General features: G+C 44.9%; 1 protein-coding gene across 5 annotated transcripts in view; it reads right to left on the minus strand.

Moving 5' to 3' along the window:
* LOC146834562 (interferon-induced protein 44-like) overlaps positions 1 to 12802 on the minus strand; it is a 307969-nt gene that overhangs the window by 139907 nt on the left and 155260 nt on the right. For all 5 annotated transcript variants that reach the window (XM_085601966.1, XM_085601969.1, XM_085601965.1 and 2 more), the window contains one exon: positions 9938 to 10133. In XM_085601966.1, the coding sequence (XP_085458092.1) occupies positions 9938 to 10133 (196 nt within the window). The remainder of the gene's footprint in view (positions 1 to 9937; positions 10134 to 12802) is intronic.

Genomic DNA, 12802 nt, shown 5'->3' on the forward strand with positions numbered 1-12802 from the left:
CAAAGGTGAAGGTGTGACCGAAGCCTTTTTGGGAATGGGTGGTGGGGAGGGGTCGACGTCAGTACTTACGACCCGTCGGAGTCGTCTGCTTTGGAGGCGCTGATCCGCTTCTGCTCCGGTACGTTGATGCCTTCCTGGAAGATGTCGTCCTGAGTCGATGTCGATGATCGAGCCATGGTTCTTCGAGCTCGAGTATCCCGAATTTTCATCTTGGAGCGGAAAGAGGCACAAGCTGGACAGTCTTTGGCCTCGTGCTCCGGTGAAAGGCAGAGGTTACACACCTCATGAAGATCGGCGTGTGGAAACTTGGATCCACATTTAGGACACTTTTTAAAAGGAGTACTTTCCATGAGCCAAAGGCCTAATGGCACAGGTAGGCCCAAAGGCCTGCGTCGATGATCGGAATCGAAGATTTCAAGTTTGAAGAGATGCGCGTTGAATGGGAACGCGATCGAGACAATACCGAAGAATGGGAGAAGGATTTTGCGTTGAAAAGTAGATCGGTAACAACACTGAACTGGAGCGCGATGAACACATCCGAGCCCGATGGTGGATAAAAAACAATCTGAAGATGGGAGTCGATGCCCATGCGCACTATTGTCCAAAGGAGGAGTCACCTATCGTGTGACTTCCAAAGACTTCTTCCAAGACAATAACAAAGTACAAACATCTGGGCCCAACACCAGATGGCGATCTATGCACAGTGTGTGATCTGCAGCTCATATGCCTCGAACAAACATTTTTTAAATAAACACCTTACCGTCGGGTCCCCCGCCTCTGCTCCTGCTCTACCCCGTCCAACTCCAACTCCAGGAACAGGAAGCACAGCCAGGCTCCCCTGACCAATCACATCACAGCGTTTGTTGTTCAACACTCAGCCAGGGAATGGAGGCCCAGGCATGTTCTCCACACAGGCTGTAATGCAGCCTGCGGGGAGAACAGGGAAAGTGCCAATGACTATTTGGCCAGTCCAAAAGGGTCGGCCAACCAGTCATGTGCACTTAGGAGTGGGAAAACCACTCCTCCCCTGCCAGCAAATTAGCACAGAAACATAAAATCATAATGGAATATGCTACTTACCAGTATGCATCTGTTCTTGGCATGTAGAGCTGCAGATCTACACACTTTTGCATAGATCGCCATCTGGTGTTGGGCCCGGATGTTTGCAGTTTGTTTTTCCTCTTGGAAAGTCTTTGGAAGTCACGAGGTCGGTGACTCCTCCTTTGGATCGTATTGCTCATGGGCTTCGGCTCCATCCTCAGATTGTTTTTCGCCAGCAGGGAAAGATGGAGCGTAGTAACAACAGTGAAGAAACCCATGTGTGTTGTATCTAAATAAGATAGACTGGAACAGATACAGGTAGCCGGGGAGGCGGGTGGGCGTGTGTAGATCTGCAGCTCTACATGCCAAGAACAGATGCATAAAGGTAAGTAGCATATTCCGGCCGAGGCATATGAGCTGCAGATTACACACTTTTGCATAGACTATATAGCAGATCCCAACCTTAGCGGCGACCACCGGTATCTGTTGCAGTGGTTTGAAAAAGTGTTTTTAGTACAGCCTGGCCCACACTAGCTTGTTGCTTGGTTTGCACATCTACACAATAGTGTTTAGTGAAAGTGTGCGGTGTTAACCATGTAGCTGCTTTGCAGATATCATCTAGTGGGATGTTCCCTAGAAAAACCATGGAAGCCCCTATCTTCCGTGTAGAATGGGCTTTAGGGGGAACGGATAGTGTTCGTTTTGATTTGTGGTAGCAAATCTGGATGCATTTTACAATCCACCTAGCTATCCCTGATTTTGAGATGGGGTTGCCCTTGTGTGGTGGGGAGAAAGAGACAAACAGTTGTTTGGTCTTTCTGAAAGGTTGTGTTCTTTGGATATAGTAAAGTAAGGCTCGTTTGACATCTAGCGTGTGCAGAGCCCTTTCTGCAACGGTCTGAGGTTGCGAGAAAAATACTGGTAATTCTACAGATTGGTTTAGGTGAAAAGGGGAAATTACTTTAGGTAGGAATTTTGGGTTGGTACGGAGAACAACCTTGTTCTGGTGCATTTGAAGAAAAGGTTCTTGTATGGTAAGTGCTTATATCTCACTGACCCTTCTAAGGGAAGTGATGGCTACAAGGAAAGCTGTTTTCCATGTGAGGAATTGCAGTTAGCATTTAGGCAAAGGTTCGAAGGGAGGCCCCATCAGCCTTGTGAGAACGATATTTAAGTTCCACACATTTGGGGTGGTACTCTGGGGGGAATTATTCTTTTGAGGCCTTCCATGAAGGCTTTAATGGCAGGTACTCTGAAAAGTGATAGGTGCTGCCAGTTTTGTAAGTAAGCTGCAATTTCTGCGAGGTGTAGCCGAATGGAGGTATAGGCTAGATTACACCTAGGCTTTCCTGTTTTCAGTTTCTATTTTTGGTAGATTCTGGTGGGGGTTTTTCAGTGTTTTCCAGTGATTTCAATACATTAAAAAAACAGTGGTTATCAGTGGTTACACATTTTCACACCATTAAAAATAACAGAAACAGTGTTTTTACGGTGTTTATGGAAGTTTTTGCTTTTATTATTGCTTGCTTCTGCACTGATAGTGCATGGCATATAGACAGTGTACGTACAGTGTATATGAGTCCAAATGCATTTTTACCAATCAAACTTATCATAGTACACCATACAATACTTCTTCAGTGAGTCTTTGGTCATGCACGCTCGCTCTTTCCTTCACATGTAATCTTTTATCTGTGAAAAGGCCCTCTCAACATTGGCACTTGTGATAGCCAGTACACAATTAGCTAACTCTGGCCACTGGCATATCTTTCCATGCCAATAGTGGTGCACCTGAAGATTGTGATTCTTTGCGACAGGTTCTGCAACATATGCATTGAACTGGGCGCATATGCCCTCAGGGGGAACAACCTTTACAACGCAACTTTTACAACGCACTACCGTTACAACAAAACTGTTACAACGCGAGTGCATTGACAACGCAGGACATTACAACGCAAGTCTTTACATCGACTTGCACTAGATGGCGTGCTAACATTAAAAATAGTGTAGTTTACTATCCCAACACCTTCCCTACTGTTACGTGGACTGGAGTTGGAATAGTAAATTACACTTTTTTAATGTTAGCACGCCATCTAGTGCAAGTCGATGTAAAGACTTGCGTTGTAATGTCCTGCGTTGTCAATGCACTTGCGTTGTAAAACTTTCGTTGTAACAGCATGCGTTGTAACAGCATGCGTTGTAACGTCATACATCCGCCCTCAGAGTTATTGAAGCGTCAAAAATGAGGCAGCACTTTTGAAACTCCGGAGAAAATCTCTCTTTACGGAAGGGATCTATAACTTGTGCAGAGTACCACAGTGAGGCTTCCTTGACTTCAAATGCCATGGTTGGTGAAGGGCTATTTCTCATACATTGTAAAATAAAAGTTCCTGAATTGCTCCTCAACATTTCTTTGCTTAGCAAGTGGCAAGCACTCTAACATGGAACATGTTGCAGTGCCAAAGTCACTAAAAGTGTCACCTTGCTTACTCTCAAGGAGATGTTTCACATCTACATGAATTATGCTGAACACTTGGCAGACAAGGGTGTTTTCAGACACTAGTTTTTTTAATTATGTCCACTACAGCAGTCATACTTTCCTGTAAAAATCTAAGAATGCAGTAGAGTGTACTTTTTTTCAAATAACCATCAATAGGTGACCAAAGTTCCTCACATTTCTTTCCATTTTCATCATCACTCAGCAAAAATTCTGTAAACGGTTGCCACATGGATAATATAGCATTCATGGTCTCTAGAACTGAAAACCACCAGCTAAGTGACACAGTTGGGATGATTATTTATTTGATGCCACACAAAGCACAAAATGAGAAATATTTGTGTTTTAGTTCCCGTGCATAACAAAACAGTGCACCAGAATGGACTAAAAAGTCAAGAGCATTCTACATTAACTCTGAAGATTGTAAAGATGCTTTCAGATTGCCATCTAACAAGTGGCAAGGATCTGTTACAGGGAAGCACTTCAGCTCAGGCATCGATTTTGACAGGTGAACACACAACTTTTTCATATACATAGCTGAATCACTGCAAATACAAACAATATCACTCTAATCTATATTGAACTTGGTAAGAACTTTTTGCAGCAGCATTCCAAGTGACACTGCATTCCATATTTTCCAAAAGTCTGGTATCATGTTTTCACCAGTATCCCAGATGCTTTGTGACTGCACACTTTTCACATATACCTGCCACTATACCTTGCATTGAATGTTTAATGCCTGGGGTGTTTAGCAATTCACCTACTATCAATTCTGACTCACTAGAAAAGGGGGCTGATCTATCAAGTGTTTTTACCCATTCTCTGTGGGTAAATGTGATGGTACATATTGGGAAAGATTCTTATGAAACCTGCATTTTTCCTATCAGTGAAAGACTCAAACGTAGCCAAAAAATCAAATATGATTATGATATTTCCTGATTCTTTACAATTTATAAAATAAACACCTAAAACATGCTTCTAACCCCTGTATCTTTAGACCAAAGACCACAAAACCGAAAAAAGGATGAAAAAACAATATTTTAGTGACATCCCTAAACATCAAAACTCAAGCAGAATAATGCTGACCAAGTCTTTCTTACTGCTACCTTATATAACAAAGTTACATTGTATTGGCCCATTCAGGAAGAAATAAAAATTACTCTTTCACTCTCCTTTTCCTTTCTTTGAATGGCATTTAGTTTGTGGTTCTGCAGGGTTTTTTTCAGTGTTTATATGTTTACACTGGTGAGGGCTATTTCCCTTCCGGTGGGGTTTTATCAGTTATTATAGGTTTAAACTTAAAACCGGACAGGCTAATTACACCTTTGTAGGTGGAGTAAGTAGCATATGATGTGTTGTATAGACACGTCTAGAGGATTGATTGTGTTGTTATGGCAATAAACAACAAATCTTTTCCACTTGGCAGCGTAGCAGGCTCTAGTGGTAGGGCGTCTAGCTTCTCTGATGACGTTCATACAGTCAGGGGGAAGGTTTAGGTACCCGAATTCTAGTGTTTCAGGAGCCAGATTGCAAGGTTGAGCTGAGCTGGGTCCGGATGCCTGATCTCTCCATGGTTCTGGGTTAGGAGGCATGGTGAGAGGTGTAGCTTTTGGTGTGGTACTACCGAGAGTTCCAGCAGCGTGGTGTACCACGGTTGTCTGGCCCACGTTGGCACTACTAGGATCAGTGGGAGGGAGTGCTGTTGTAGCTTTCGCACTACTAATGGAATGAGTGGGAGAGGCGGAAAAGCGTACGCAAATTTGCCTGACCAGTTCATTCATATCGCATTTCCTTTGGACAATGGGTGTGGGTATCTGGCGGCGAAGCTTGGGCATCTTGTGTTTTCGTGGGTGGCGAAGAGGTCTATCTGTGGATGCCCCCACATTTGGAAGAACGGATGAAGAACCTGTGGGTGAAGGTCCCACTCGTGGATCTGTTGTGTCTGTCTGCTGAGCAGATCTGCCACGGTGTTTTGGACTCCTGGGACATGTTGAGCTAGGAGAAAGAATTTGTGGGGAATTGCCCATCTCCATATGCTCTGTGCTAATTGAGAGAGCTGTGGAGAGTGTGTGCCGCCTTGTTTTTTAATATAATACATGGCCGTCATGTTGTCTGTGCGAATGAGGACTGCTTTGCCTGAAATCCGTGGTTAAAAGGATTTCAGGGCTAGAAAGATTGCTAGTAACTCCAGATGGTTGATATGGAGTAACTTTTGTTGCGGCGTCCATGTGCCCTGCACTGTGAGGTGTAATAGATGAGCTCCCCAGCCGGAGAGCGATGCGTCCGTTGTTAGTATTATTTGGGGAACCGGGTCCAGGAACGGTCGACCTTTGGAAAGGTTTGTGGTGTTCCACCACTGCAGAGAGCGATGGGTGCGACCGTCTACAACACCAGATCTGTCAGTTGTCCCTGGGTCTAGTTCCATTGGCGCGCTAAGCACTCTTGGAGTGGACACATCTGGAGTCTTGCGTGAGGCACTATGAAAATGCAAGAGGCCATCATCCCTATCAGTTGCATAAACACTCGTGCTGGAAGGGAGTGTTGAAGCACGAATTTTTGTCGCAAAGCCTGAATGCTTGCAATCCTGGCCGGATTGGGGTAGGCTATTGCTTTTGAGGTGTCTATGGTGGCACCGAGGTATTGTTTTATGTGGGATGGTGTTAGCTGGGACTTTTGGTGGTTCACCGTGAAGCCTAGTTGGTAAAGTAGTTGGATTGTGGTAGCGGTGTGGTGTACACATTGGTTGTATGAAGTGGCTTTTATCAGCCAATCGTCCAAGTATGGGAAGACGTGAATGTGCTGTCTTCTGAGGTGTGCCGCCACCACCGCTAGGCACTTGGTGAATACCCGTGGTGCTGTTGTGACTCCGAACGGGAGCACTTTGAATTGGTAGTGTTGTCCGTCCACTACAAATCTGAGGTACTTTCTGTGAGCATGGTGTACTGGAATGTGGAAGTATGCGTCTTTCAAGTCCAGTGTGGTGAGAAAGTCGTTCTGGGAAAGGAGCGGAAGTACCTGCTGAAGCGTTACCATGTGAAAATGGTCTGAGTGTATGTATGTGTTTAGGGACCGGAGATCTAGAATAGGTAGTAGAGTCTCGTCCCTTTTTGGTATTAGAAAATATAGAGAGTAAACTCCCAAATTTTGTTGATTGGCAGGAACGTGTTCTATTGCCTGTTTTTGTAGGAGGGAGATTACCTTCTGCTTTAGCAATGTGGAATGTTCTTGTGACATTGGGCGTTGCCTGGGTGGAATGTTTGGGGGGGTAGATGTTAATTCCAGGCAGTATCCTGACCAAATTATTAGGGTCACCCATTTGTCTGAGGTGATGGTCTCCCAGACATGAAGGAAATTTGTGAGTCTGCCCCCGACTGGAGTGGAATGGTCTGGGGGGGGGCGGGGGGAAGTCATTGGGTAGTAGATGTGGCAGAACGGGCGTTGTTTGTTTTGCCTCTGCCCTTGTTGTTGTTACTCCTGTAGCCGCCTCTTTGGTAACCTTTTGTAAAGGTGGTCTGAGTAGGGGACTTGTACGATGTGGACGCTGTGTCTGAGGAGTAGCCTCTGGATGCACTCCGAAAGGATGAGCAGCGAAAGGAGCGTCTGGGCGGGTGAGACTGTAAGGCCCCCATGGATTTTGCTGTATCCGTGTCCTTTTTCATCTTTTCTAAGGCCTCATCCACCTTTGGCCCGAATAGATGTTCCTGGTCAAAGGGATGGTTAAGGATGGAGGCTTGTACTTCTGGTTTAAACCCAGATACCCTTAACCAAGCATGACGACGGAGAAGGACGCTGGTGTCAATGGCCCTGGAGGCTGTGTCTGCTGCGTCTTGGGCACAACGTATAGAGGTGTTTGTGAATGTTTTACCCTCTTGAATCAACTCGTTGGCTTTACTTTTATATTTTTCAGGGAGATGTTGCATTATGCTCTCTAATTCATCATAATGAGCCCTGTCATATCTGGCCAGCAGTGCCTGAGTGTTTGCTATACGCCATATGTTGGCGGCCTGGGATGCTGTACGTTTGCCTGAAGCATCTAGCAGTTTTGATTCCTTGTCAGGTGGTGGTGCATCGCCTGACGCTTGTGAGTTTGCCCTTTTACATGCCGTAGAGACCACGAAGGAATCTAGTGGTGCTGGTCCTCTAATGTAAGAGGGATCTGAGGGAGCAGATTTGTACTTCTTTTCGATACGTGGGTTAAGGACCCAGGCTCTAACTGGGTCTTTAAAAACTTCTGCCGCATGCTTTACCACCCCTTTGAGCATGGGCAGTATGGAGGTGGACCTCTGTGTAGTATCGAATGTGTCTAGGAGGAAATCTTCCTCCACAGGGTCATTATGCATGTCCACCCCATGATAATGTGCTGCTCTTTGCAGAAGATGGTTAAACCCTAGTGAATCTTCAGGTGGAGATGGTCTAGAAGGGTAAATATCGTCTTGTGGGACGTTGGGGATATCTGGTATATGGTAATCGTCCCATGGATCTGGAGATCCTGTAGGGGTGGGGTCTGGTGGCACATCCCATGTATCATAATATGGGTCCCCATGATCATCATCGTCTGGAGACGAAGTAGGAGATCAAGGAGGTGGGGGTGGAGAGGGTGGAGGGGGTGGAGGTGGGGAAGGAGGAGGAGGTGGAGGAGGAGGGGAAGGTATTCTGAATGGAGAGGTAGCAGAGTCCTTCCTCTTTGGAGGTGGAGGCTGAGCAGGCTTCTTCAAATGTCTCTTCTTAGTAGAGAGCGTCAAATGTCCAGTTTTGGGATCCTTGGTAAGAGTTTTTTGCAAGGGATCCGGTGTAAATAACTCTGGTGAGGTAATTTGGTCCGTCGGCGCCTAAGGCGTCGGGGCCGATCATTTTTTAGGTTTTTCCGTGCCGGTTTGATGTTTAGAACCCGGCTTGGGACCCTCCGGTCTCTTGGTCGGCGCCGAGATGTGCTTCGGCTTGGAAGTGTCGGAGCCGGTGGCCTTGTGTGGTTTGTTCGGCACCGAAGATGGCATCGGTGGCGAAGGGCTGGGTTTCGACCCCGAGGGTTTCGGTGCGGAGCTCGGTGTCGAGGTGGAGGCCGTCTTCTTTTTCGGTGCCGAAGTGTGTTTCTCGGTACCGCTGGCAGGCTGGCTCGAGCCCGAGTCGCCGGAAGGCTTACTTGGCTTCTTCACCGGGCCCGAAGGTGGGGTGGGTGAAGCAGTGTCTCTGGTCTTGCCTAGGTCCGGAGGCGAAGGCGTGACCGAAGCCTTTTTGGGTGTCGGCGCGGGTGTGGGAGGGGGTAGATTGGCACTCACGACCCTCTGCGCCGGGGTGATGTCCTCCACATCTGACTCGTCGGCCTCAGAAGTGCTGACGAGGTCCTCTTCGGTACGATGATGTCACGGATCGTCGATGTCATCTCCGAAGATGTCGACTGGAATGGACGTCGAGGAGTGTGCCATGTTCCTTCTGGCTCTTCGGTCCCGAATAGTCTTTTTGGATCGGAAAGACTTACAGGCCGGACAGTCTCGAGCCTCGTGTTCCGGGGAGAGGCAAAGGTTGCATACCTCATGAAGATCGGTGTGGGGAAATTTGGACCCACATTGAGGGCACTTTTTAAAAGGAGTTCTTTTCATGAGCCGGGACCGGAGCCTGGGTAGGCCCGAAGGCCGCCGTCGACGACTGGAACCAAAGGTTTGTGTCGATGAGAAGGCGCGCTGATTGAAGAGATCGTGATCGAAACAATACAGTGATTGGGGTGAGGATTGCGCGTCTATCGTCGAACTGGAAGCTGTTCGGAACCGGAGCGCGAAGATCACATCCGAGCCCGATGGCGGAAAAAAACAATCTGAGGATGGAGCCGAAGCCCATGCGCAATACGATCCAAAGGAGGAGCCACCGACCTTGTGACTTCCAAAGACTTTTCAAGAGGAAAAACAAACTGCAAACATCCGGGCACAACACCAGATGGCGATCTATGCAAAAGTGTGTAATCTGCAGCTCATATGCCTCGAACATTCAGTTATTATCATTGAATGTTCCCTTTAATTACTTTGCTTAAAAGCAGTAGGGCGACGCTCCTCCGTCATAGCGGAGAAGCCGCCACTGATGCATATCTAGATTACTTAAACTGCCTTTAAACCTATGGCATCTTAATGAATTATGCTGTAAAATATAGAATTCGGCCACTGTTATTAACGCTATTCTCTGAGCAGAATCCCCTCAACTACCTATTGTTCACTTCACTCCCTCATTCAGTGAGGTTTGTCTGTGGTTTAGACCTCATCAGTTCACAAAATTTAGCAGGTGCCACTAATTTACAGTTTCTATCATTTTTACAGTTCTACAATGATACTTTGATAGCACACAAAATTAATCTAGCATAACGTTCAAATCTTAATATAAAATAGGCAACACCTTGCTTTAGGACTAAATACTCACTTTTGTTGTTACGCTGGTGGCATCAGATCCAGCTATTGCTTGGCTTGTCACGTGGCCTCGAAAAACTGAATTCACAGAGTTAAAGAAGCTGGACTTTCCTGCTCCAACTGGGCCAACTACTAAAACACGAGCTTGCGATACATTATTTAGAGAGGGTTTATAATTCTTTGCCACTTCCATCAACCGCTTTTTCTCCCTATGAGGAAAAGAAATATGTAAATTACAATTTAGAAAGTGTTAAAAAAAATGAGTTACAAGCAGTGGACATTCTCTCAAGATTTTTCTCCAATTGTGTTTTATGCGCAACATTACAAGGCATCAAGTGCAATATTACATATATCACTGAGAAAAACAAAGGTTAAACTGAAGATCTAGTTAGGTATGGGAATAATATCTTACTTTGCATTAAAAAAAACTCAGAAATTCAATGAAAATACCAAAGGTTAATGTGATGCTATAGAAAGGTGAAAATGTGAGTTGAAACGAAATGTTTCAAACTAAAATAAACAAGCATTTGCAATGCAATAGGTCGAGCATTACTGACATTTTAGGATATTGTGTTTCAAATGATAATGTTGTTAGTTTTTTAGTGAAAAAATACACCAGCAGTAGCATAAGAATTAAAATAAAATGCACAAAGCAAGAAAAGGGTGCAGTATTACTAGCTGTTACTAGGTGTCCCTGTGGAGTTTTAAAGGGACCTCTATTAGCCACATAAAGTACTGCGCCCTTAGTTTTTGTAAGTAATAAGAAATTACTGCAGAACTTCGAGAATGCTTATAAACAGTTTAAACTACGGCTTAAAAATAAGACGGCAGAACTCCCTCCCAAAATACAACATGCATTATGCGAAGATCTTTTATTTTTTTTTAACAACAGTAAACATGCTGGGCTAGTGGGCTGTAGTTTCACTTACCATTAGTGTTGTCGTCTGATAATAAAGAGTGGACTGAGAGTAACTGTCTCAACACAAGAGGGCCAGCTCACGACTGTGCAAGAACAATACCTGCACACGTATGTTAAAATTTTGGTTTGGCTCTCTTTGTGTTTGATTATTTTAAGGTTTACTCAAATTATATTGTATGGAGCACAAAAAAAAAATATACAGCTTTATCACGTGCAGCACAGATTAACAAACATTACAAAATGACTAGCCCATTGCAGGATGCACGGTTGGTTCTTATCAAATGCCACGTAAAACAGTGTCACAAAAATGAACCACAGGACATAGCATACAACAAAAATAAAGACTAACCACAAGGCATGAAGCACTTAACAAGGACAACATCGAAAAAACTGAACATGGCCAAGCAGATTGTGAAAGAAACTTTTGCAATTGGTATACTAAACTATTAGTTTTCGAAGACGGGGCACAAACACTACACACTAAATACTCCACAAAGGCACACAGTGAACTGCAGCTTCAACTTGGCAGAAAATGAAGTTCCAAATCGCCATTAACGATTTCTTTCTCATTTGTTTCGTTTTGCGATTCCTTTCTCATTTGGATTCGTTTTTCCGCGCTGCAATATTTCATCCTCCACCCAAAGAATCTGGAAGTTTTCAGATGTATTTCATCAACACATTCTTTTACATCTTTCATGCAGTCTATTTTTGATAACAGGAAGGGCTTATATTCTTTTATTGATTATGCCATGGCATTGTATTGGTATCTATATAGCACTTTCTTGCTCCCTGCTAGGCTCAAAGAGCTTACTGCATTTTATTTTGTCGCATTAAGCCTTCTCCTCCGGGTAAACATCAAGTAACTATGAAATCTAAACTGGACTTTTCTTTTCTAAAGAAGGGCAAGTATTCTCTAGTTGGGAGCTGCAGAGAAGGTAAGTGTGTTGCCCTTGTTTGGCTTCGTGGATTTCCCTGCAGCTGCTTGATTGGCTCTTTTCATATAAAGCCAGAGCTTAGAGGTGTGCACGCCAACAAACTTACACGGGAGGGTACGCCAGTGCTGAGCCAATGGTCTGGCATGGCTCTCAGAGCATGTGCACGATCTAGGCTATGCATGGCCCTGCACCCAACCCTCATGGGCAGGAACCTACTGCAGATACTCAGGCCCCACCCCCATTTTTATAAAACAAATTCTGATCCCAAAAATCTCTCATAGGAGCAGCATGACATCAGCACTTCCATGTGACTCGCACGGACGGCCAGAGGCCGCTCTGGGTCCTGTGGGATTACAGAAACATCATAAAACCAATCCCATTGGGATCCCCGCCACAAGGTCCAGGGGTCAGGGCACGCTTAACCTGCCCCCTCACACTTTATTTTTCTTAAAACTATTAGGACACAAAATAGCGGATGCAATATATCTCATCATGTTGCGGACAGCCAATCATAGCACAGAAGTTCACAGGAGCATTTCTCTCTTGCGGCAGCGAGGGGGTCAGCTGGGATAACAACACCCTCGGCTAATCAGTTCACTCTATCATTTGGAATAGCATTATAGTGGGATTTTCTTGAGACTCTTGAAAAACTAACCATACAGCTATATAGATTTTTAACCTTAATTTTGCAATAACCACTGAATTACACCAAACCACAAAAAAAAACACTTTCTGGACCAAATTCTAGCTTTCCGTCAAAGTTTGTGTAATTCCATTCAGCTGTTTTCACAGTATCGCTGTTCAGTTTTTCTATGGAAAATTGCAAGGGGAAAATTGTGTTTTGGACCCCACTTTTTGCTTGACGGATTACCCCAAAACCTTCTAGCAAGGCACTCGGGTATATCAATGTTTTTTGGGTAGTTTCGTCAAATGGCAGAAAAGTTCATAGGAAACCAAAAAAGCTCTTCGTATAGTAACTAGGTCCTAACTATAGAGTAGCAACCACTAATGTGTAACATATATA

The sequence above is a fragment of the Triturus cristatus genome, chromosome 4_2, assembly GCF_964204655.1.
Source record: "Triturus cristatus chromosome 4_2, aTriCri1.1, whole genome shotgun sequence".
NCBI classification, from domain to species: domain Eukaryota; kingdom Metazoa; phylum Chordata; class Amphibia; order Caudata; family Salamandridae; genus Triturus; species Triturus cristatus.